The sequence below is a fragment of the Lissotriton vulgaris genome, chromosome 1_1 (assembly GCF_964263255.1).
Source record: "Lissotriton vulgaris chromosome 1_1, aLisVul1.2, whole genome shotgun sequence".
NCBI classification, from domain to species: domain Eukaryota; kingdom Metazoa; phylum Chordata; class Amphibia; order Caudata; family Salamandridae; genus Lissotriton; species Lissotriton vulgaris.
In genome coordinates, this window is record NC_141685.1 from 1,543,898,521 (window position 1) to 1,543,924,904 (window position 26,384).

Sequence of the window (26,384 nt, forward strand, 5' to 3'; positions counted from 1 at the left end):
CCCGTCAACCATGCCAGCTAAGGACCACAACTATACTCAAAATACCAGCTCGGACAACCCAGTGCAGTAAACAGCTAAATAGACTACATTATCAGATATACCATAAATGGACCTGCAGAGCTGTTCAAAGCTACCTGCATACTGAAAACAATAAAACCGAGCATCTGTCTCTCACATGTCATCATCCACCACACTGCTGCACGCTGCGTCCCATAATAACCGCACTTTGGTGGTCACACGTGACATGGAAACACTTCCCTCATAGGATCAAAACAAAAAAAACATCCTTCCAAGCACAGACACCACACAGTGTAGCACGTTATCTATGTAAGCAAGTGCTTCAACACCTCACATAGGGGTATTAAGTGCTGCATGTTATGTTATGTTAATAAAAAACTTATTGAGCGCACTATCACCGGTTGGTTTCTTGGCGCTTAAATAGACAGTGACATAACCAGGGATATGGAATGGAGGTTTATTAATATGCTTGCCTGTATAGCCAGGTCTTTAAGGCTTTCTGAAATGAGAAGAGGTCCTGACAGGTCCGAATCTCAAGAGGGAAGGTGTTCCACAGACGAGGAACCAGTGTGGCAAACCTGCGGCCGCCAGAGCGCTTGCGTTTAAAAGAGGGTATCTGAAGGAGGCCAAGATGGGATGAGCGGACGTTGCGAGACGGTACTTACTTTGTTATAAGTTGGTCAATGAATTTGGGGCTTTTGCAGTGTAATGATTTGAAAATCATGTATCCTGTTTTAAACGCTGGGTCACCGGAAGCCAATGGAGTTTCATAAGTAGGGGAGTAGCTGGTTGCCATCTGGGTTGATTCAAAATCAATCTGGCGGCATAGTTCTGCACCATCTGGAGGCGTTTTGACAAATAGAGGGGGAGGCCCAAGTAAAGAGAGTTTGCATAGTCCAGATGGGACAATCCGGTAGCGATCACCACCCGAGGTGAGAAGCCGCCGAACCTTCCGCATAAATGCAGCAATACAATAGAATACAATTCAAAGAGTGGAACTTGTTCATCACGGTCAACTATCACTCAACGATGTATGCAAAAGCTTGGTCACCTATTTAGGTCTGATTTACACCTCAAAAGCACTAATTAATAAATACATGGTAATGAAATAATCAAAGTGACTATCTACAGAAGCTAACAACGGCCGTAGGTCACCATTTTCTTTGAACGATTTTGTGTTTATGGGCAAATATCGGTTCCAGGAAGTACTAAGAAATTCTATTTATATGTTGCTCTATGGTCTGTTATGCCAGCAGAGACTGTTGTCCCTGGCCTATCATATTTCGAGATTCCTCGTAGGCATACCAGGATCTCTGTACTTTAAGGAGCACTGTTGCTGCAGTGGCTCTATTAAAGGCACTGATTGGCCCTCCTGCAAAAGTTTTTGCTTTTGAAAAACAAACTCCCAAAGCAAGAGTTTGGGCCTGATTTAAAGCTAGACAGTTGGCTCGGTTCGCAAAATGCCACGCTGGTTTAAAAAATATTGGTTGCAACTTGTGACCTGTATTTAGCAACTTAAGTTTATAACATCTGTTTCTAACTACGTTCTACTGTGTAATAATAAAGCCTGATATGATAAACCATAATATAAAAATGACGTCAGTCAATTGTTTTTAACTTTCCAGTGATCAATGGGCTTTATCAGTAACACAAACTTCTAATCTGTGTTTTTAGAAACTGGAAGAGAGATTGTAGGAAGCATATCCTAAGAGAATTGGTCGTTTAAAGATCACTTTGATTTGGCACAACCTTTAAAATGGATGACGGAATGCCACACACATCCACGCATCCTGGATTCCTCAAACCCTTTTCTTCTGTCCACTGACAAACTATGATAGTCGTGCATTCTCTCTAAAGGTCACCATGGATGACAACAGTATGACCATGGCTAAACCTTGACCACATGTCCTGTGGACAGAGCTATTACTCAGGAAGCTTGTGCTATTGGGTGGCTATGGCTTCGCCCAACATCAGCATAAGAAAGTGGGAGAATATTTGGATGCTAACCAGGCAGAAGGAATAACTTGGAGGGAGAGTGGTCAAGGTTGGGATGGTGAGTAAGCTAGAAGAGGTCCTTATTTATTTGATTTACAGATTATCTCTTGTTGCTAACATATGCCTCAAAAAAAGCTTCCTTGTGGATTTTCTGCTGTTCACATTATTTCTCGATTATATTCGCTTTACGTTGTCAGCACGAATAGGTGAACCACTCACAGTTCTATACATGATTATGCGTTACTCGTTTGCGCATTCTGGGGCATATTACCAAGGGCCTTATCTCTGCTTTAGCAGGAATTTTTCACGCTAAAGCGGCGATAATTTTATCGCCCTATCACCTAGCTGTCGCTAACACCAGTTAGCGACAGCTAGTAGGAGATAGCGATCATCTTGGGGCCCGCTTTGCATGCCAGCGATATTTATCGCTATTGACATGCAAAGTGGGCGTGCCAAGATGTTAGCGACTGTAAACAGTCGCTAACATCGCTATCTCCTATTACCTACAAAGGCGTACTTTTGGAAATATTAGCGCTAAGCGCGAATATCTCCAAAAGCTAACGCCTGCCCAGAGCAGTTCTTAGCCATGTTATCCAATGGTAGGTGGATAACATGGCTAAGAGCATTAGCTCGGTAATGCATGAATATCGCTGACTTTTCAGCGATATTCATGTATTTCGGCCAATTTTCATCGCTTTTGAGATACACCTTGATAATAGCAAGGTTTATCTGCGATAAAAATCGGCGGAGCTCGGCGATAATAATATTGCCGCTAACCGCGTTAAGCGATAATTAACGCTTAATCTTGGTAATATGCCCCTCTGGTCTACGGATGGCATATGGCCTAGGTGGATTTTGTGAAACTGAATTAGAACTTATTTCGATATGAACTAATGTTGTTGTCAAAAAAAGGCGCATAACTGTTCCCTCTTATTGTATTTCTGCGCTTCTACAAGTGAATAGATTTAATTTAGATTCATCAATTAAACTGTTCTCAAAATATTGTTGTGGTTGTGCATGCCACAGCTCTTTATCACTTTCCAATGACGTCAGTGTCCAATTTAACAGCTGAAAATGACAGCAGCAGCTAAACTGTGGACTAGCGGAGCTATGAGAAACTTTTTGGATAAACATAAACGAGTAACTCTCTCAATGGCATATCAGAAACTACCCAGACTTTGTGTAAGTATCCTGAAAAAAAAGAAGACTGTTCATCCGCGGGAGAAGAGCACTCATGCCGGAGTCTCAATTTCCCTTCTGCCATTGTTAGTGTGTTCTGAATGACAGCTCTATCTGGGGGATGACTCATCCAGGCCCATCTGACTTTTGTATGGGTTTTGTGAACTCCTGCACCACTTTCAGAGGACTCTCTGTAACCAACCTAGACACAGAAATCTGACACCAAAAGCGTTCCTTGTGCACTGGGATGAAAAGAGACATGTTGACTGCTCCAGAGTTCAAAGAAGTTTTGTGGTGTTGCAACAGAGGGAATTGCTACTAAAAGCTCCCTTGGGATTGAGCCGAGGTAAGGGATTTTCATTCATAGCCGTTTCCTAAAAGTGAATCTGTTGAGGTGGCCAACCCAAACATTGATTGTTGTTGTGGTGACGTGTTCATATGGCTTTGACAATAAAGGTAAAGTCCATGTTGTTCCATAAAAATAGCCTAGGTGCAGCAATTGAAGGCACTGCCCAGAGTAATATTCACTTTGAATAAGACTCCTAATCAATTTTGCACTTTATTTATAATCTATAGCATATCTCATAAAGGTATATGAACATTATAAACATTTAGCCAGAGAAGGCTTTAAAGTTAGATACAATGTACATATTATATTTTCATAGTATATGATAGCATGCAACATATTAAAAATACATTTTTGCTGTTGCAGGGATTCTGATTAGGAACAGAACTATGCTTGGGACCATAGAACATCGGAATGTAGGTACTGACTCACCATACAACCTCAATATCTATGAGCCAGAGTCCAACTAGCTATAGTGCCTCACTTGCCCTCCCAACCATTCCAGAGAAACAAGTAAGTTGGTACCCCAGAACACCTCACTCTTGATCCTCTCAGGGATCGCAGTAACAGGACACACCCTTTCGCTATCTCTCTAGTACTTGTCCACAATAAGATATACAAGAAACACGAACGAAGTTTAGAATATTTATTTAAACTAATGTGTCCTAAGATGAAGTATTTGCGCCACAATTAGAAACCAAATCGTTAGCAAAAATATCACTAGCGTGGTTAACAAGCCACATACCATAACAAGCCCTGTCATGTTATAAGGCACATTAGCCTAGCCCACCCACCCCCTTTTCCTACTGAAGGTAAATGATAATATATTGAAGATCTCTGGAATTAGTGGCGGACCCTGTACCTTAAGATACATAGATGGAAGTTCTACATATCAGCTGACATGGTAATCTTGCCTCAGGAACTTCGCTCAATGTGTCTTTTAGAACTCCTGCCCTACGTTACATGCCGAGACATGTTTGCTCACAAACTGCAGCTGCATTCTCATGTTATGTCTAGGTGCTAGTGTCTGACCAGAGAGAATAACAAGGGACATTGTTGTTTGACATTGTCTATGGTGTTCAGACTAAATCCCAGGAAAAGAATAGAACACAAAATCATATGCAGGTGATGTATGAAAATACAATGTGAAACAAAAGCAAGCGTGCATATGTGAGACAATAATACAGCATGAATAAATATAGTTCAAAATAAAAAAAAATACTGGCCATATGACATGCTGAGTTCCCACTGAGCAGGGGCCCTTGAAGGACGAGGAAGAGCAACATCTAGGAGGGCTCATGGATACACCATTGCATAAAGAATAATCAATGGGATTGGGGGGGAGGGGGGACTGTAAAGAAGATGAAAACATGATAATAGAGAACGAAGGGGAAAAGTGAATGCGGGCCATACTTGCATCCACACTCACATGCTCAGGGTGGAATGGCGGGAGGAGGGGAAAGAACAGGAGTGAAAGGGTAGAGAATGAATGGAAGGAAAAAGATGTAGATGGAAAAAGACAGGAAACAAGAATGAAAATGGAGCTGGAGAAAGCAGAAACAAGAGGGAAAGAAAGAGCAAGTAATATAGGCACACGTCTGCAAGGGTCATGACCAGGTAGGATCCCAAGGGTGATATCAATATGGTTCAATTATAGCGATCAATGTTTTTTGTCTTTATGAAAATATTTTATTTAATCTATGACCATGATGTGATTAGCTATGTTAGTCCACGCAAAATACAAAAAGGCCTTTAATACTAACACCCATTTGAAAACAACGCTGTATATATACCAACTTGATTAAGAGTGGGTGTGCAACATACTTTGTGACCTACACATAGATCAGAGTGCAAAATGTCCATTTGCAGGGAGTTGTAAAATGACCTGTTTAATTAGGATTAATTGATCTTCATCAATTGATCTCAATTGATGAAACTACACTTGCTTCTCTTACCAGCCTTCACCAAATTTAAAACGAGTTGCACCAGCTACAAAGCCATCACAGTCTGCACCCCTGCCTATCTGCCTGCCCAGCTACACCCCTCAAGTAGCTATGCATATGTATGGATATATTATCAGTAACCAGCAGTGAATTTTACTGTCAGCAGGTAAATGTAATCCTTAAATGTAAAAATGTTAAAAACATGAAATATGTACTTTATTTCCAACTGTGATTTGTCCCACCTGGCAGAAATTATCCCAGTATTATTTACCAATTAGTACCTTCATATTAGCAGTAAAGTATACTTGCCATACTACTATCATTACTGCCTGTTGGAGGAGTAACATTTGCCAAGCTTTGATTTATATACAGTAGTAACAAAGACCATCATGTGCCAAATATTTAGGGCAAAGTCTACGCTGGTTTGCTTTTTCGTGATTTTTTCATGCACACACATTCATAATAAACTATTTTGGAATAGGCCATTTACACTTACCCATATAGTGTACTGAGGCACTTGAGAGCTGCAATCCTTCGCAAATATGTAGGAACAGTTTCCAGGAAAGTAGTAGTAGATGCCATCAAATGTCTCAAAATGATGCTGCCCCCAACTTTTGCAAATTCCATCTCTTTCTTTACCAGTATTGGGCACTAAGAAAAATATTACCATGCATGATGTTTTAAACATATGGACATCACATTCACATTTATCTTTAATATAAATGACATTTTAAATATATGTAAATAAATTAAAAGATTAGGCAGTCTAAGTGCAGGTGCATTGGTCAATGAGCAACATCCAATAGGGTCCTTAGGTGTAGGGACAGATAGAAGTGTATTGGTGTAATTAAAGAATCGAGTATGAATTAAAAAAAATGTTATGAAGAAACCTTTTGGAAATGAATTTTGCTACTGTTGATATAAGTGTGTAGTTTGAATATCTAATGTAATTGTGTGGCACGTAATTTTCAATGGAACAATGTGACATAGCGATTGTTAATTTTGTAGTGAACGATAAACCTACTAGATGGCCCTGATGAAGTGACGAACTTCGCAAAACATGCTTTGGCCTTTTTGCAGTTAATATTTTGGATCAAATAAACCAATGTTCACTGTGGACAGATAAAATGCCCATAGTGCATGCACTCGCTTTTTAAAAAATCTTTTAACCTATTTTTAACCCCTTCCATGTTTTAATAACTAAGATTAGTGAGGAATTTAAATTTTATTTTGGTATAACTGTATGTGTTTTTGTCCATGGCTCTAGTGGCTTTACACAGGGTAACTGACACGGTAGCTGGTTGAGGATGAGATGAAGGCTTGAACTCCCCAAACCTCCCACCCTATGATCACTGCTATGTATTCTAATGCTGCTAACTTTGCAATTTGTGTTTTTATATTTGTCAACAGTTTCTAAGCATGTACTTTTTATGGTCTATACCGACCGAAATAAAGTTTGTTGGAATGAAATGAATTTTGTTTCATAGAATGCTTCATTACCATTACATTAGTAATGCATTACGCCTAATACGTGTCCATCCTATGGCTGCTATCAAAATAAGTTCTTACCTCTCCCTGCTATACTATTGTACATGAACAGGCATCAGTTTCCATGTGGACAGTCTTCCGAAAACGCTCATTTCAGAACACCATTGTTTCCCAGGCTGGGTTATCCTTTAAAAATAGAAGTACTTACATAGATGTGCAGTGACAGAAAAGGAGACCTATATTTTCAGAGGAATACCCAATTTAAGCCTCTCCTCTTATTTCATATTACATCAATCTACTCTGCTTTATTAATTAAAACCATGTAAATATTGTCTTGTGCTCAAATTGGCAACAAATAGTGAGTGATTTTGTAGAGACAAAAACACACACCAATGCCTTGGCGATGATCCATTATATTATAAGAAAGTAAAAAGTGCAAGTCACTTTTCAAATAAGCTCACAGTAAGCCTTGTCTTCTGTCCTGTAAACATAACATGTCATTTTCCCAAAAATGTTGTATATTGAATTATTTGTGGACACCAGATGATTGAGGTTTCCATCTAGTTAATAAAGCTCTAAGGACCATGGCCCTGATTATGATGTCAGTGGTAGTTGCCTCCGAACGACACAATTTCGGTGAGGGAACCGCCCAAATATAAGTCGGCAGTTCTGCACACCTGATTACCATGCGACTGAACTCTGATTTCTCTATGGGAGCTTGTGCAGTGGCCAGAAACCGCCTGCACCACATGCTCTCATTGCGAAATGGGAGTTTGTGAAAATCCATTCACCGTGTGGCAGGCACCTCATGGTGCCTGCCACACGGTGCAGGGATTTCCAGAGGGGCCCCATAGGTGACCGCCCGGGCCTTATTCAGAGGGCCAGGGGGGAAGGGGGCCCTGCTAGGGGCACCCAAAGTCACTTTCCAACAGCCATTCCATGTCGGAAAGGCTGACATGGAAAGGATGTCGGAAACCAACATCATAATACCGACTGCAAGAAAGCCATCCTTAAGGGAATATAAGGCCATTCTGACTGGCCAATGGGTGCCTTGAGCCCATCAGAACTGTGTCGGATTCTCCGGATGGTTTAAACTCATAATATAATGATGGCAGTCGGGCTTTAAACCTACAATGTCGGTCGGAAAGCCTCCAAACAGCGGTTGGAAAGTTTCCGAGCGGCATTGTCATTAGGCCCCTTGTGTAATGAATGATTCAATGCCTCACAATAATGAAGACTTGCTTATATATATTTTTTCTATTGTCCTGAGTATTTTGTGTATCTGACCTGACACCATGCCCAAGAAACTGTTATGACCAACTTATTGATAACAAATATGGATTCCAAATTCAAGGAGAAAAAAGGAAAAAGAAAATATAAAAATATACAAATTAGTGTTATCACTGAAGTTTAAGAAAACGTTTATTATTTGAAGATGGTTTCATTGTTTGTCAATCTAATACCTACAAACATTTTAGCCCTTTGTATTTTTCAGTTTTTCAGCATCACAAAACCTGTACCAAGGAAGCTGACATTCTCTATAAGCAAATACCTTCATTGTGCATGAATTCAATACAATTAAATTATCTAGAGCTACTGGTTTTAGGTACTATTTCAGCATACCTATTCTTGGGAACACCAGTGTCAATTATTGATGATGAAACTGTTCATAAATAATTTTTTTACTTGTAAACCCCAGGTGTTAGATTTGGGGATCTCTAGTTGGCACAGGTAGGTACGTGTGACAAATAGGGACCCTCTCCTCTAGACAGGATAAGGGATTTACACTCCTAATATAACCCCTGCCCACCCCCTTGGTAGCTTGGCACAAGCAGAAGGGCTTTACTTCAGAGGCGTTGTAAGTTAAGCAGTTGTGACCACATACAGTAACCCAGTGACAACACTACAAATAGACACCACACAGGTTTTATATAAAAAATAAGTAGACTTCATATAGAGTTACCACAAGACCATCAACGACAAAAAAACACACTATGATTGCTTTAAGATGGTAGATTTAAGCTTAGTTCAGTTCAGTTCTTAGATGCGACACTCTGCGTCAATGTACCTTAAGTTGCGTTGCGCTTCCACGACAAGCAATGTCGCAGCGATGGGAAATGCGGCAAAGTTCAGATACAAAGAAATAAAGATGTGAAGATCTTCCAGATGCGGCACGCTTCTCGGGGATGCGAGAAGTTCTCGGTTCGATGCGTGGACTGCAGCGGTGACAACATTACGATGAGACGGCAACAGCTCCAGCGGCGACGCTCTTCTCCCACGATGCGTAAAGCTTCCGCTCGATGCGACAACTACAGCGGCAACATCCAAAATGCGGTGGCAGCAGCTCCGACGGCGGCGCGCTTCTCGGGATGCGAGGTGCTCTTGGTCGATGGGGTGCAATGCGACAGTTCCAACAGTGAAACCCTCCTTCGGAGTTGCAACGGCAGGCACAGCGACACGCTCCGACATCGTTGCAAGAATCTTTTCCTGATGCGGTGCAGTGCGACAACTACAGCGGCGACACCCTCCTTCGAAGTTGCGACGGCAGGCCCAGTGACGGCGACACGCTTCTTCTCGTTGAGTCGCGCTTCCAGCTCCTTGCGACACTCAGTTCCTCAGAAGGCCCAAAACAGCAGCAGGCACTTCCACAAGAACTCTGGGGAGCTGGGGGTGAAGTCTGTTGTCCCTGAGACTTCAGCAGGAGGAAAGCTCTTTTCCAAGCACTTGGAGATCCTTCACAAGTTGAAAGCAAAGTACACAAAGTTCCTTTCTCCTTCCTTTGGCAGTAAGGCAACCACTGCAGGCCAATCATCCAAGCAGCACTTCAGCTTGGGAATAGTATCTCCTCAGTTTCTTCAGGTTCCTCTCCTCAGTAAAGGTTTCTTCTTGTAGTCCACAGTGATCTAATGTCATGGGATCAGGGTCCCAGTATTTATACCCCAAAATCCTTTGTTCTCTGAGGGGAGAGGGTCCTTTGCCCAGTCCAAACCAGTTCTGAAGCACTCTGTTTACCAGACTTCTCCTTTCCTTTCACAGTGCAGGGCATGCACATCAGACGCCCTACAGGAGGTGAAGCCAGCATTGTGGCAGGCAAGTACAGTCCTGGAGCACTTTGTTTACAGGACTCCTTCTCTTCTTTCAGTGTGCAGGGCAGAGACATCAGCCACTCCCCAGGGGGTGGAGCCAGCATTGTGGAAGGCAGGCACAGCCCTATTCAAGGTTCAGGTGCAACTCCCCCCTCCCACATAGATGCAGATCTCTCTATTCACCACTGGGTGACTCAACCTGTCTCCTGGAATTCCCCAGCCCTGTCACTCACAAAACCAGACAAAGGAATACACAACCTAGCAGAGGCAAGTTTGAATGGTTAGACAAGCAAATCCCTACTTTCTAAAAGTGGTATTTGCAAACACAGAATATTAAAATTAACTTTACTAAAATATGTATTTTATTATTCGGAGTTCAGGCATACTAAACTCGAATTTCCACCATGTTCTCTGAGCCGGTTAGGATTATAAAATGTAACAATTCCAACAGCCCATTATGGCCTATGGAGAACAGGTAGCCTTGCAATAGTGAAAAACGAAAATGGTTGTAATTCACTATTAGGACATGCCACACACACCAGGGCTTGTCCTACCTTATACTTACAATGCACCCTGTCCCTGGGCCTACCATAGGGGTGACTGATATGAAGAAAAGGGAAGGTTTAGAGACTGCCAAGTGGGTGCACTTGCCCAGTCAGCATAACAGTACCAGACTGCATGCAGGCTCTGCAATGGCAGACCTTAGACATATTTTACAGGGCTGCTTCTGTGGGTGGCACAACCAGTGCTGCAAGCCCACCAGCAGCATTTGGATTTGCACGCCCTGGGCACACTCAGTGCACTAGACTAGGGTCTGACAAGTAAAACAAATAGCCAAATATGGTACCACTGATTAGTACATTAATTTACAATTGGAAGCACTAGCACTGTGGCACTGGATAGCAGTGGCACAGTGCCCAAAGAATCTAACACAAGCAAAAAATACATGAGGCAACAGCAAAAATTGAGTTACCCGTTACGACAAGACGCTGACAGGAGAAGTGCTGCTTTTTCAGATTTCTCCGTGGTCTCAGACTCACCGGCCCGTCTGGCCACCTGCCACACCCAGTCATCCACTTTCTTTTACCCGCATCCGGGTTGGAATTTTCACCGGACAACCGATTCCTATCATGACGTTCGTAAAGCCCTGAAGAGTCACTGGCATTGTCCTTTGACGAAACACGTGTCGGCTGGCGTTTGTCTATGTTCTCTACACGCATTAAAGCTACAAGACATACATCCGGTGTTGACCACATTCTTGTATTACTTTGTGAACTATCAATAATTATATGTGTGCCCAGGTTTTGTGTACCAACAGCAAAAATGGAAGGGAGACCCACACCAATGGTACAAGGTCGAACACCAGACCTTTATTCCAGATAACAATGTTGTGGAAGGATGGGACAATAAGAAGGATGCATCTGAATTCTAGTGTCCTAAGAAATCACATCACATTTTACATCCAAGAATTGTGGGATTGTTGTTCAAAGTTCTATTGCATTGAACACCTGTGAAATTGAAAACGGAACTTTATAGCATGTCATATTTTATTGGGTTTTGGTTATTTTTATTTTATCGAAAGTGTTAAACTGCTTGTATCTTTCTATGTATTTATTTTTTTGTTTGTTTCATGTTTGCATAATAATGTGAGCCCCTTTAAAAATACAGAGACGTACCATGGATGATTGACCACTACACCAAAGCAAAGTTACATTACATTTAGAGGTTGTAGTAGGGGGCAATTGTTGCTATTAAGCAACTGATGTAATTTAAAAGAAGAATAGTGATAATTGTATTTGATTCACAAAATGAGTGTAAGGATATAATAGCAGATAACATTCTAAACAATAAACACTAGCGTTATGCTTGCTCTCTCTTCATTTCTCACCCAGCCAAATCAACAATAACATCACTCCTCTTTTTCACTGCTATCTATACTACTATTATAAAGGAAGAACTTTGAGGCTTTGAGGCGGGTAAACTCGGGAACCACAGCGCCAATCCACACACCTGATACATCGTTGGAATACTCAGGGTGTGCAGATGGACATAGGCTATATAAAGTTAAAAAATACGTTATATTAAAAAAATGTACATTATAAAAAAAGTAGTCCCCTCGAAGTAGTGCCGGTCGCGGCCTGCGTGCTGACGTCAGGAGCACGGGGAGGAGCGGCGTCCAGGAGCGGCGGACATGGCACGGGGGAGGAGCGGCGAGGAGCGGTGGACTGGGGAGCGGCGGCTGAGCTAAGGCAGCGGGGGACGGGGTGATGTACGGCTCCAAACGAGCACTCTCATTAGTTTTACCTCAAACACAGCTCAGGAAGTTGAACTGCAGAGCGCCAGCGTTTCAGCGTTTCAGTGTTTCAGCTTTAAGGGTTTAGGTTGACACGCGGGCATTATGTTACCATGCTGGAATCTCGGCACGCCGAGCTCCGTCAAGGGTAAACCCTGCTCAAAGAAAACCCACAGTCGAAAGTGATCCGTCAACCTCGGAGCCGTGTTTAAATGTGCCCTCTTTTCGTGGTACTTTTCATGTGGACGGGGAAAACAAACAGCCCGAAGCGCACTGCTGTGACTATCATATGTCGCCTTTTTAAGGCTCCGGGGGACAATGTCGGTGCAGGCGGGGGTCGGAGCAGGCGGGGGACAGGGCGGGCGGGGACGGGGAAAGCAAACAGCCCGAAGGAAAGCCAGGAAATCTGGTTCGGTTTATCCCCACTCTAAACACATGGAAATGGTAATTTCCAGGCGAAGGCTGGAGTAATAGCTGCAATACAGTGAGACGCTTTTACATTATAATGCACTGCTGTGACTATCATATGTCCCCTTTTTAAAGCTCCGGGGGACAATGTCGGGGCAGGCGGGGGTCAGGGAAGGCGGGGGACGGGGCGGGCGGGGTCCCGAAATGCTGGACAATGTCGGGGCAGGCGGGGGTCGGGGAAGCCTGATTGCTCCCGGACAAGGTCGGGACGGGCTGCTAGCATCTATATATAACAAGATCACTGCCATGGAACATTGGTAGCACACCATTTTTGTTGAGCTCTTTTATCTGTAATACTTAGTCGGTATTTTCCTTTTCACCATGATTTCTCAGTAGATGCCCAGAAACAGACCTGTTACGAAAATAATCATGTAAAATTGCAGTATATAATTTATCATTATCCAAAGATTTCATAATTCACCTAAAAGAGGGATCAGTTCTTTACACAGTATTTTCTCACTGAAACTTACCAATTTGGCACCTGTTTCCAAGGGCCTGAAACGTCTCACAGTCACAGATGCCTGCATCTGTACACATTGCTCCATTAAGGCATGATTGAGGGCAAGAAGCTGTTAATAAAATAAATGGAAATATTGATATTGTCTGTGATCCAAAATTTATGTTGCTCAAACAAGGTCTTATATTGAATGAAGCTAGAAAGTGTATGATCATATCATCTTGTCTTACAACCTCTCAATAAAGATCTAGCAGATAATGCAAGCAGAATGAATCATTCTCACACAACAGTAGATGAACTGAGGTCCTGCAAAAATACCTGGAAGATATTTCAGCGTCTGACTGTCGACCTGCCCCCTTAAGTTACTATTTAAAAATTGCCACTACAGATTCTCTTTCACCTTCTAGGCTTTACATTTCAAAATGGAAACAAACATCTTTTTTGACTGGGTAGCACTCATGGTTGCTTTCAGAAAGGAGATGATGAAGAAGATCTGTGGGGTCTTTTAAAACCTGGTGGGGTCCCGCCAGTCCCTAGGGTCAGCGAAGGCAACAGCCTCTGCTCCCGTAACTGAGGCTGTCAACAAAAGTTAGAGATCCATGACAGGCAGGAGGGATCTCTGTGCCTTCAGTAGAGTCTGCAGTGTGCGGGTTTTCTGAAAACACTGGCCTTTCCAAGAAGGCACCATGTTTGTTACGCGAGCTTCGGAATTTCATTTTTTTTCAAGAAACACACTTCCAAATTGGTAGTTTGTGTCTTGAAAATTGTACTTTCGCCTTACATTTTGGAACCATCATGGATTTCCCTGTCTAGTACTGACATGCACATAATAGTGATCACAGGAAGAAAAATCTAGAGATAGTCACCCCACCCTAATTAAGGCAGGGCAACCTTTTGCTCTGACCTGGAGACCCAGTGGCAGAAGTCTACCAGATCATAGTATAATTTTGGCAGAGCTAGCTGTGGCTCCACTGATAATAATCTGGTGCTTTCTCTCATGCCTAAAAGAGAACTGTGAGCCTGGGTAAGCAGTGGCTCAATGAGCTCTTACTCTGCCGTCTTTTGAATAATATCCTAGCTCTTCTTCGCTATGCAGCAGACAGTGAATTCTGAAAACATATGGTCCAATTCACAGAGGTAAACTTGGACCTGGAGTCTAAGTTTAGACCTGAAGTCTAGGTTTACCTTTGTGAATTGGGTCCTTAGACTTCAAGACTAAACTTTGGCTTCAGGTTTAAACTTAGACTTCAGGTCTAAGTTTACCTTTGTGAATTGGGCCCAAAGGTTATATTCCCATCATTAGTACATGCTCAAAGTTGTGTGATTATGAGACGATTACTGTATCTACCCCCACTTCAAATTCTTTCTACCTGTGTAATTTAGTGGACATTTATCTATTGTCTAATTGTGTGCAATGTAAAAAAAACTATACTTACCTTTCCTATCCCTACTTTATTTACGTTGCTTTTGTTACATCTGCAAATAAATCACTCCACACCCTAAAAGTCTTTGGTTCTCACTCTGAAAGAAATGAGTTTCCACCTAGAGGTTTACAATTTCTCAAGGGTGCAGATTTAGTCATTTCAGGAAAAAACAAACCTTTTTTTATGGTTGGAAGAGTTGCACCCTGAAACCTCCACCAGTTACAGGTTTCCAGGTAAACATGTGAAAATACACACAGGTTTATTTTTGCAGGAGAAAATCTGTAGGGTATGTGGCAATTTTTTTTCTCAATCAAAAACCTCTTCCTGAAAAAGGCACAATGATGTGGGGTTCTCTTCTGCCAACCTAGGAAATCAATGTATTCATACCGTTGATATTATTTAATCTCTGATCTTTCACAGATTGTGAGAGATTGGTGAGTGTGCATAAACCTTCAGGGCATTACTGTTCTGGAAGGCCTAACCCCCCCCCATCCCCCAATAGGATTAGCCTTACTCAGACAGAAACCTGTGTGTGATTAAATTGATTCACGAGTGAGAATCTAACTTTCCTGAATTGGAAAAGTGATTTTGCACTCATAAATAAGGCTGCATAGGGCGTCCTATGTTACGTTTTTGTTATTTAGAATGTTTTCCTTCTTTTGTATTTTATCTTTCTATGAATTGAGATTGTCCTCCATCTCCTCAGTTTCCTTCATCCAATTTCTTTTTCAATGTCCCCTTCTTTTTGCTAATATATTGGCAATCCACTTACTCCTTTTGTCTCTTCTTTGATAAAACCATCAGCTACCAACGCCTCACCCTCACAAAAAGCACTGGGCACTTTTTCATTGCAGTCTGGTAACATCTTCCGCTTCATGCCACATAATCATAGAAGAATAGATCACAAAAAGGAAAATAAACTAACCTTCTGTAGGCATTTCAACATGAGTGAATCTGACACTTCGTAACTGTTCTTTGAAATGAGAAGTTCCATAATTCTGTGAAATAAAGAGTACAAATATTAGTAAACGTATGGAGACATGCATATGCCTAATGTGTATGTGTGTGGAGGGGGGGTGCATCTGTGTCTGCGTGTATTTGTGTGTACACAGTACATTCAGTACATTCATTAAATTTAAACTTCCATATGCTGGTAGGCCAGTGGTGGAATAGTTATCTTAGTGACAGGGCCAAACTCATATGTTTCTCTTTTACTTTAGATAGGCCCCCTCATTTTTAAGGTCTCAGTGATGTATTGGCAGGTGGCTATTGTGTTATTGGTTGAGATGGGTGAAAGCTCCACTCATGTAACAACCATAAACCACAAAAGGCACTAAATCACTACATTAAATATGTTTAACCGTCCGGTAGCTTGGCACAAAAGCAGTCAGGCTTAACTTAGAGGGAATGTGTAAAGTATGTATGCAGTGCACAAACAGTAATAAAATGAAATACACAACACAAGAAAAAACCAAACCAATTAAAAAGAATAAAGTGAGTTTTAATTAATAAAATGATATCAGAATGATAAAAATTGAATAAGTAGAACCGGAGATATTCAAATTTGAAATGTATAGTGAAAATAGTGCCTAAATCACAAAGCATCACTCACTGTTATCTGGTTCTGCTAGACCGGGGGATGGATGCAGGTTGAGGCCGCATGCAATGGAGCCCAAGTCGGATATAGGGCCCAAGTTATCCTTGCTGAAACATGTTGTTCTCAAGTCTGGTGTGAAGAGTTTCTATTCCTATTGGAGGAGGCCGTAAGGTGGAGGTTTTTGGCATAATAAGTACATCGTGGATAGTTGTTGCTCTAGCATGAAGTTCCAGTCATCACTGAAACTTTGCATTGGCGATCGTTGCAGGCTGTCACAGCTGTAGTGTGAAGTGCAGGTCTTGTCTTGCCTATTATTGCAGAAGGTCATTGTTGGCGTGAAGGGCAGGTCTCACCGTAGCTTCGAGTTGGCGTTCTTCAGAGGCGGCAGAGTTTCAATGTGAATAGGCCCGTTTGCAATCTAAACTGTCCCAAACATTAGGATTTTCACCTTTCCTCTCAAGTGGAGCTTCCACTGATGCCAACCAAGGGTACAGGACCTGGGGGCACCTTTTGGGGTTTAGGACTTACTCCAGCAAAGGCCAGAAGCAGGGCTCAGGCAGGTCTTGTTGCATGTCCAGCAAGGTCCAGTTGCAACAGGTCAGCCGGGAAGTTACAGGGAGGCCCCTGAAGCTTGTTGTGTACCTGTGGCTCACACAGGTCAGCCATATGACCATTGGAGTCATTCCGAGTGCCTGGAAGAAAAACAGGTGTCAACTTCCTTCTCAGACAGTAGGGCAGTCCTTCAAGCAGCAGTGCAGTCCTCTGGCAGCAGGACAGTCCTTCTTCTGAATCTTCCACAGGTCTAGGGGTTTAATGACAAGTGGCTCTTGAGGTCCAATATTTGTACCGGGTGCAAGTATTTGTGTGGATGAACTCCATGTCTTACCCCCAACACTGGTTCAGGAAAGTTCCTTCCTTTCTCATGGTCATGGCTCCAAACTGTCTTTGGTGACAAAAGAGTGTCAGGTTCCTTTCCGTGTGCTGTAGGCAAAGTTCTTTGAAGTGTAAGTGAGGCTGTGTACAGCCCCTCCCCAGTCATCCTGTCAGGGTGGCCCATCCTGTCCACACCTAAGGCCCCTTTGGTCACTGCCTAGAAGCAATACAAAAACTCCAACAGCAGAGTCATTTACAGTCAAATGACCCAGGACTCTGCAGAAGGCACTGTTGATTGGAACAAGAACATTCAAACTTTCTAAAAGTTGCATTTTCAGACTTAAGGTAACACGTTATTAGCCAATGGGAGAAGTAGGCTCTAGAACAGTAAAAAACGATTTTGGGAGTTTTGCACCTTCAGTAAATATCTCCTAAATTTGAGATATAATGCACCTTGACCTATGAGCCTTCAGGGCCTACCTCAGGGGTTATTTATAGGTAATAAAAAGAAAGGTTTAGGTCTGGCAAAAGGTTAATTTGGTCAGGTTGAAATGACAGTTTAAAACTGCCCACACAGGTTGCAGAGGCATTCTTTACAGGGCTACATTAGTGGGGGGCGGGGGGTGCACAATGAGTGCTGCTGCTCACTAGTAGCATTTAATTTACAGGCACCATTTACTAGGGATTTACAAGTACATGAAAAGTTCCAATCCGTTGTAGTCCAACTAGACCATGTTTTAGGGAAAGTCCTAATACTAACAAAAACGGGTTGAGCAACAGAAAGCAAAAATCTGGGAGTGACCCTGCCAAAAGGGCCACATCCAACAGCTATCTTAAAATGTCTATATATAGCCATTCCAAGGTTATCACTCATTCATATGCATGCACGTGTGCAGGCTTGCATCTTTTAATGTATTTTCTCAACTTTCACAAAAACCCATTTTAATATGGTCCCGCAAATGCCCACATATCCAGAATAGCAATTTTTATATGGATCTTCTAAAAGGAAAGGAACGTCTACTCAAAGTTGACCCTGCAGTAGGATGAAAATCTTTGGTGAACATCTTTGAATGGATTTTCTTAAAGCATAAGAAAATTCCTTCTAAAATGACAGTTACCAATGCAAGTGTGTCTGCACCAGCCATGTTTGCGTGGAGTTTCTTAAAGAATAAGAAAATCCATTCAAAGATGATCACCTTGGATCTGTAGTGGCCATCTAGGAAAAAAAATACATTGACGAAGCCAATCTGCTTCACCGGTGAGAACTACTGGAATTGTCAATACTTGTATGGATGGTGTCAACATATATCTCTCTTCAAAGGATCTTTAATAACCTTTAGGTTTAAGGTTTTTGGGTAACCTCCCTGCATTGCTACATGTTCATCTTTTTCACTGAACCAATTCATTATCTATCTTTACCTTTACCTGAGCTGTAAGAAGAACAATTGTTACTTACCTGTAAACAGGTGGTTCTGCAGTATTGGTGTCTTTCATAGATTCACATGCTTGAATATTCCCCGTCGTAGGAGTGGGAGTCCCACGGTAAATAAAATAGCAATAACATACTCATAATATGTATATGTAAAAAAATATAACACATGAAATACACATTAGAAAAAGGCAGTAAAAGCCTAGATATAATTCCACATAGGAATACATCAAGAGAGAAAAGACACTAGTAGTCTATTCCTGTCATTATGTTGGTCCAAACTGTAGCCAATCAGGCGCCAGCAGCCCTCCAGAACCTTCTCCTCAGAGCTCAGTACCTCAGATTTTCGTAGCACAAGAGTGACCACAGAGTCTATGAGGAGAAGAGAGCCTCTGAGGGGAGGTGGGTGGGTCGCATGTGAATCTATGAAAGACACCAATACTGGAGAACCACCTGTTTACAGGTAATTAACAATTGTTCTTCTCCAGTATTAGGGTGTCTTTCATAGATTCACATGCTTGAATATAGAATAGAAAGCAGTAATAGCCAAAAAAGGCTTCCATAGTCATGATACACATGAACAGACTTATAAGACCAAAATATATATAGTCATGCAAGTCATACAGTAAAATGGTAAACCATAATGGAGGAGGGAAGACAGGCTCACCTTATTGAAAAAGATTGCGAAGCACAGCCTGTCCAACTGTAGTATCTGCTTCGTTGATCGCACTCAGGCAGTAGTGTTTTGTAAACGTGTGCCTGCTAGACCACGTGGCTGCTCTGCAGATCTGATGCAGCGGCACACCGGCGAACAGGGCAGTTGAAGACGACATCGCCCTGGTGAAATGGACCCTCACTGAAGATTTTAGCGGCTTGCCTGCCTTTTGGTGGCAGAAAGCGATGGCTGAGGAAACCCAACGAGCAATAGTAGGTTTTGTATCTGGACGCCCTTTGTGGAAGTGTCCATAAGCTATGAACAGTTGATCAGATTTGCGAAAAGGGGCCGTTCTGCTGATGTAGAACTTTAGGCACCTTTTAATGTCCAAGGAGTGCAAGAGCTGCTCTGCTGGAGACTGTGGGTTAGCAAAGAAAGTCTTTAAGAAAACAGGTTCGTTGATGTGGAAATCCGATGGCACCTTAGGCAGAAAGGTGGGATTAGTGTGAAGCACCACACAGTCCGGCTGAAATTGAAGAAAAGGAGGATTTATAGTGAAGGCATGAATATCACTTACGCAACGTGATGATGTCAGCGCAAGGAGAAGAGCAACTTTCCAAGTAAGAAACTTCAAGTCTGCCTTGTGTATAGGTTCGAATGGTGCCTTTATCAGTTGTGTTAAGACGTTGTTAAGGCGCCAAGTAGGAGGAGGGCTCCAAATTGGTGGGAATTTGTGGAACAATCCTTTGAAAAATTGACGTATTATCCTGGAAGAACAGAGTGAGGTAGAGCCATCCTGGCGGAAGCGGGAGATTGCCGCCAGAAAAACGTACAAAGTTGAATGAGAAAGTCCGGATTGAGCCAGTTGCAAAAAGAATGGGAGGAGTTGCGCAGGCGTGGAACGAATGGGATGGACACCAGCAGCTGCGCAGCAATGGCAGAATCTTTTCCATTTAAGGTTGTAAGTTTTAACAGTTGACGGAGCTCTGGCCTGAGCGAGAATGTCTCTACAGTCTGGTGGGATGGTTAAATGGGCAAATTCGACATGCTCAGGTTCCAGGCTGACAAATTCAGAGAGGAGGGGTCCGGATGGCAAATCTGACCCTTGTCCGTCGTGAGCAGGTCCATCCGAGGATGAAGAAGGATGGGCTCGCACTGGGATAGAAGAAGCAGCTACGAGAACCATGCCTGTCGAGGCCATCTGGGAGCGATCAGAAGAATGTGGCAAGGCTGCCTCCGCATCTTCCACAATACTCGAGGCACCAGAGGGATTAGAGGAAAAGCGTAAGCAAACAGATTGCACCAATTGATCAAAAGGGATTGCCCTGTGACCCTCGGTGGGGATGCCTACTTGCGTAAGATGGGCATTTCCGGTTCTCTGGTGTTGCAAAGAGATCCAGCGATGGACGACCCATCGCCGAAAAATCAACTCGAGTGTTGATTGATGTAACTCCCACTCGTGGGTCGATGACGTGGACCTGCTGAGGAAATCCGCTAGGATGTTGGAGACACCTGGAAGATGAACCGCGGTGAGAGTGATGTGGTGACTTAGAGCCCAGTCCCAGATCAACTGTTCCAGTTGAGACAAGATTGGAGATTTTGTTCCGCCCTGCTTGTTTATATAATGCATGCTGGTTGTGTTGTCCGTTTGAATAAGGACCATCAACTCCAGCCTGTTGATGTGCCAGGCTCTCTGATGCAGAGTCCACTTGCCCTTTATGGACAGGCCTTGAAGATGTGCACCCCATCCTTCCAACAAGGCAACCAACGGTAGAGTAAGTTCCGGAGTGATGGAAAGGAACGAAGTCCCTGCCGAAAGATTGGATGGCTGCGCCCACCATTTGAGAGCCGCCCTCATGCGAGTGGTGACACAGACTATGTCGTTGACGGAACCGGTGACCTGACGCCACTGTCCCTCCAAATCTTCTTGAATGGGGCGTGTCCGTAGTCTGCAATTTGGGATCAGTGCAATGCATGATGCTGCCATTCCTAGAAATGACTTTAATAGTCGGACTGAAACGGACTGTTTTGTCCGTAGAAGAGACACCAATTGAAGTATCTTTTGTTGACCCTCCTGAGACACAAACGCTTTTGCAAGAGTTGTATCCAACATGGCCCCTAGAAAATTCTTGCAGACAGCTGGATGTAATTGGGACTTTTCGGTGTTGATGGAAAGTCCAAGGGAGCGAAATACCTCCTGACAAAGGCGTGTGTCCTGAAGCAACTGCATGCGAGACTGTGATTTTAGGCGACAGTCATCCAGGTATGGAAAGATTTGGACACCCTGGAGACGCAGATAAGCTACCACAGGAGCCAACACCTTTGTCCCTCCTTCCCACGCGGAATCGCAAATACTTCCGATGTCGCGGAAGAATAGGGACATGGAAGTAGGCGTCTTGGAGGTCAATACTTGCCATGAAATCTCCCATTGAGAGTAAGCGTAAGATCTCCAACAGCGTTAGCATGCGGAAGGATTGGCACTTGAGATATTTGTTGAGTGCTCGCAAGTCCAATATCGGTCGCCAATCCCCGTTCTTCTTGATGATAAGGAATAAACGGGAATAAAATCCCTTCCCCCTTTGAGACTTGGACACCACTTCGACGGCACCCTTCTGTATCATATGGCGAACTTGATGGAAAAGTTCCTTGATGTGGGCTGGAGGTGGGCCGGAAAGTGGAGTAGGAGGAGGAAGTTTGATGAACTCTAAAGCATGGCCCTTCTCTACAATGTCCAGAACCCAACGGTCCGAAGTGATGGAGGACCATTGAGAACAAAACAGGGCGATTCAACCTCCAACTCTTTGGTGCAAAGGCAAGTCATTGTCTCTTGGGAGCAGATCCTCTGTAGGAAGATTTCCCCCTATAGGTCTTAGAAGACTGCTGACGGGAAGACTGTTGCTGGTTATTGGAGTAGCGTTGGTTGCCTTGGTTGTAGGAACGATATTGGTTGCTTCCTCCTCAAAAAGTTGAAGAGGTGCCGCGTCCACGTGCACAATCGTGTGTATCCGAACTGACGTTTGTATTTGAGGAGTAGAAGTTGGCAGAGGCGACAGAGGAGCCGTAGCAGGCACTGCAACAGGCGTCAAAACAGAAGGAACCGTAGGTACCTGTGGAGAAGGCGGGAAATCCCTATTATAGTCGTCCAACATATGCTGGAGATTAGAGATGAGTGACAAAGGCACTGTCGCAGTAGGAACTTGAACAGGCGTTTCCTCCTCCTGGAAATATTGGTCCTCATCATCGTTGCTATAATCCTGGCACTTGATGATCAAATCAGATGGACTACGTGCCACCCCAAAAGACTCGTGCACATCTTCCTCCGAGTCCTGATCCGAGTCCGTGGCAAACAAGGGCGAGGGAGGTTGTGGATCACTGGTGATGGAAATCTGGTCAATAGGCACTTTGCGGCGTTGGTGAAGTGGGTCGACGGTGTCAGACCCCGTAGACGACAGTGGCAGCAAAGGCAGAGAGGCAAACGCGGAACAAATCGTCGGTGGAGCTAATGACAACAATAGAGTTGCTGGAACCACACTGGAAGAATCCATTGTCGATGGTTCCGTCGTCGACGGCAATGGCGCCGTCGACGGAGCTTTCGTCGACGGAGCTTTCGTCGACTGAGCTTTCGTCGACGGAGCTTCCGTCGACGGAGTCGCCGACGAAGATGACTTCTTTTTCGTCGACGGAACAGCCATCGACGGGGTGGCCGTCGACGGAGCGGTCATCGACGGGGCAGCCGTTGACGGGGCGGCCGTCGACGGAGCGGTCGTCGACGGGGCGGCCGTCGACGGAGTTGTCGTCGATGGGGCGGCCGTTGACTGAGTTGGTTTCTTAACACTCTTCGGCGATGAAGATTTGGTCGTCAACGGTGGAGGTTTCTTCGACGATGACGAAGCAATTGGAATAACAGAAGTCACAGTCCTGAAACTGAGGGTTACCTTCGTTGACGACGATGACGTCGACGAAACAGTTGTCGACTATTCTGAAGCAGACGTCGTTGTCACTGTCGCCGTTGATGAGCCGGAGACGGCAGATCTCGACATCAAGGCACCCGTGGACGCACCAGTGGACGATGAAACATGTTTTTTCACAGAAACATGAATGGAAGATGCAGCAGACGCCTGAGAACCATGTCTCGTGGGTGTGGACGTAGGAGGTAGAGGTGAAGACACCGCAGGTACCATAGAGAGTGACATCTTCTTCTTCTTGAGGAATGGAGAAGGCAACTCCTGCACACTACCACGTTTAGAAGCTGCTTAGGAACGACCAGACATGAGACTTTCGGCATCATAAAGTATATTATCCTTGTCCTTTAGTCTCTGAAGCCACAGTAGAAGTCGGCCTTCCCTGTCCTTTAGAGTCTTTGTGGAAAAAGTTCTACAGAACTTACATTTACCCACATCATGGTCGGGGTAAAGACAGTAAATACACTTACTGTTAGGATCTTCTAAATAAAGGCGTAGCTTTCCACAAGAAGAGCAAGGTCTAAATAGAGACTTCTTACTTGAAAACATGTTGAGAACACAGGAAAAACCTGAAGAAGTAGAGAAAACTGAGCAGAGCTCAGGGAGACTCCCTTTTAACACGACATGCGGTAGAAAATCTGAGGAACCGAGCTCTGAGGAGAAGGTTCAGGAAGGCTGCTGGTGCCTGATTGGCTACAGTTTGGACCAACATAATGACAGGAATAGACTACTAGTGTCTTTTCTCTCTTCATGTATTCCTTTGTGGAATTATGTCTAGGCTTTTACTGCCTTTTTTCTAATGTGTATTTCATGTGTTATATTTTTTTACATATACATATTATGAGTATGTTATTGCTATTTTATTTACCGTGGGACTCCCACTTCGACAACGGGGAATATTCAAGCATGTGAATCTATGAAAGACACCCTAATACTGGAGAAACTTAACTTAGAAAAATTAACCAAACATAAAGACACTATCATAAAGGATATATAATCTTGAGATCTACAACTGTCAACCTTTATCATTGCATTCTATTAATGGATATAATTTGCTATTTCCCCACAGTTGTAATAAATCATTGATGTATTTTATTATTCTTTATAAGTGGTTTGAAATCATCTATAATAAGAATGCATCATCAATATGCTATAGTTGGAACAAGCGGTTTAATGTTGACATATAGTTTAGTTATAAGGCTTGATGGTAGCCTATACTATTTAAGAACAGTTGTGGTGGTGAGTTTTGGGTGCTTTGGGTGTGTCAAATCAGAAACTAACTAAGCATTGTCAAGGCACTTCAAGACAATGTGTAAACCTGAGAACAACCTTTACAACACAGTCATCACATCGCACTACATTTACAACGCAATCATTACATCGCAACATCCTTTACAATGCATGTCACTACAACGCAACCATTATATTGCATGTTGCTACAACGCATGGCATTACAAGCATGACACTACAATGCAGGCATTACATTGCATGTCATTACAACGCATACCATTACAATGCATATTACCACTACCCTATCCAACACTTACCCTACTTTTGCACCCCCTGGAGTTAGAATAGTAATTTTTACCCCTACACTATCCAACACTTACCCTACCATTGCACCCCCTGGAGTTAGAATAGTAATTTCTACCCCTACACTATCCACCACTTACCCTACTGTTGCACCCCCTGGAGTTAGAATAGTAATTTTTACTGCTACACTATCCAACACTTACCTTAAATGCAATGTAATGGTATGTGTTGTAACGGTATGCATTGTATAGGTATAATGCGATGTAATAAAATGCGTTGTAAATGTAGTTTTATAGGTTTGTTGCGGTGTAAAAACTATGTTGTAAAGGCATGTGTTGTAAATGTATGTGTTGTAACGTCATACATTCTGTAAACCTTAATAGAGCTAGTAAAGTTAATTGCATTGCACAGCCACTCACAATTGTTGTAAAAGAAACTGCTTTATAATTTGAGCTTTTTCGCTGACCATGGAGCAACAAATCAGCCTGAAGTCTGCTCTGAGGGTAGAAAAAAATGGGAAAATGTCCTGTCTTTCACCTACAGCAAGGACATTTCACCCTTCTCTGTTATGAGTAGGCATGTCAAAATATGTTCTGCAAGGATATTTATAGATGTCATCGGAAGCATGAAACAGTTGATTTTATTTGAGGGAGGAAGGTTGGAGCATAGAGAGGCTAGAGGTTACATTGCATGAAGAAATTGAGATGTGGAAACTGCGATGGACGGTGTAATGAGTTGTGTGTACTTTCAATTTGTTGGTGGCATGTAAAGAAACAAAAGTTGCCTTTGAGCTGATTCCGGAATTGTTGCAGACAGGGAGAAATTGTGATAGATAAAAGGGGTTTGTTTCAGACACTGTGTGCCTAAACACAGAATACTTGCTTTCCCACGCAATCCGTTCAGGAATTCTTCATTTTCAGCCTGAGAATGGTTGTGTTGCACCTGGTACGAAGTTGACTAGAGATGGAAAGATTTCTGCCTTGTGGATTGATGCTCTATATCATTGTGCTGTATGAATTCAAGTTGATGTAGTCTGGTTGATAAACTTACCTCTGGGGAGGATGACTGTGATTATATTTACACTGCTACTACGTGTCTGGGGTAGAACATGTTTTAGTGGTACCAGGGCTGAGTAACACAGGCAACGAGAAGAGTGGTAATCAAACAAAATATGAAATAAAATGAGTCATTCAACATCAGAGCTGAAGCTATTGGATGGTCTGAAGTGTTTCCCTTCGCAGAAGAGACTGAGCTTCCACCAATCTCTTTGAGATTTCGTTTATGCATGGTCCAAGAAGAATAAGCTGGTGTTGATGTAGAAGAGTGACTAGGTGCAGGAGGTAAAGGAAGAGGAGTAGCCATTGAGGTTCATGTTGAAGAGCCAGATCTGGATAGTTCTTCAGTTTCATACCACTGATGAGCACAAACATAGTTTTGGGTTAAAGTCAGTATTAGACCGTTGAGTTTCATTGATCCATGACACTTTGAGGGAGAGTTCTGAGCCATCATTTTGGTTTACCTGTTGCAATTGGGTTCCACCCATTCAATCCCCCTGGATTTTTTGCTTTTTGGACCACCCAGTTTTGGACTTTTTACTATGGGTGAGTCTCACATGCGTCTTACCCACGGCAACTATAC

At 43.1% G+C, this 26,384-nt stretch overlaps 1 protein-coding gene across 1 annotated transcript in view; it reads right to left on the reverse strand.

Annotated features, from left to right (window-relative positions):
• OTOGL (otogelin like) overlaps positions 1-26,384 on the reverse strand; it is a 1,110,282-nt gene that overhangs the window by 1,042,753 nt on the left and 41,145 nt on the right. The window contains exons 2-4 of the mRNA XM_086931129.1: positions 15,623-15,695; positions 13,287-13,385; positions 5,978-6,132 (exon numbers count right to left, since the gene is read on the reverse strand). Of these exons, the coding sequence (XP_086787255.1) occupies positions 5,978-6,132; positions 13,287-13,385; positions 15,623-15,695 (327 nt within the window). The remainder of the gene's footprint in view (positions 1-5,977; positions 6,133-13,286; positions 13,386-15,622; positions 15,696-26,384) is intronic.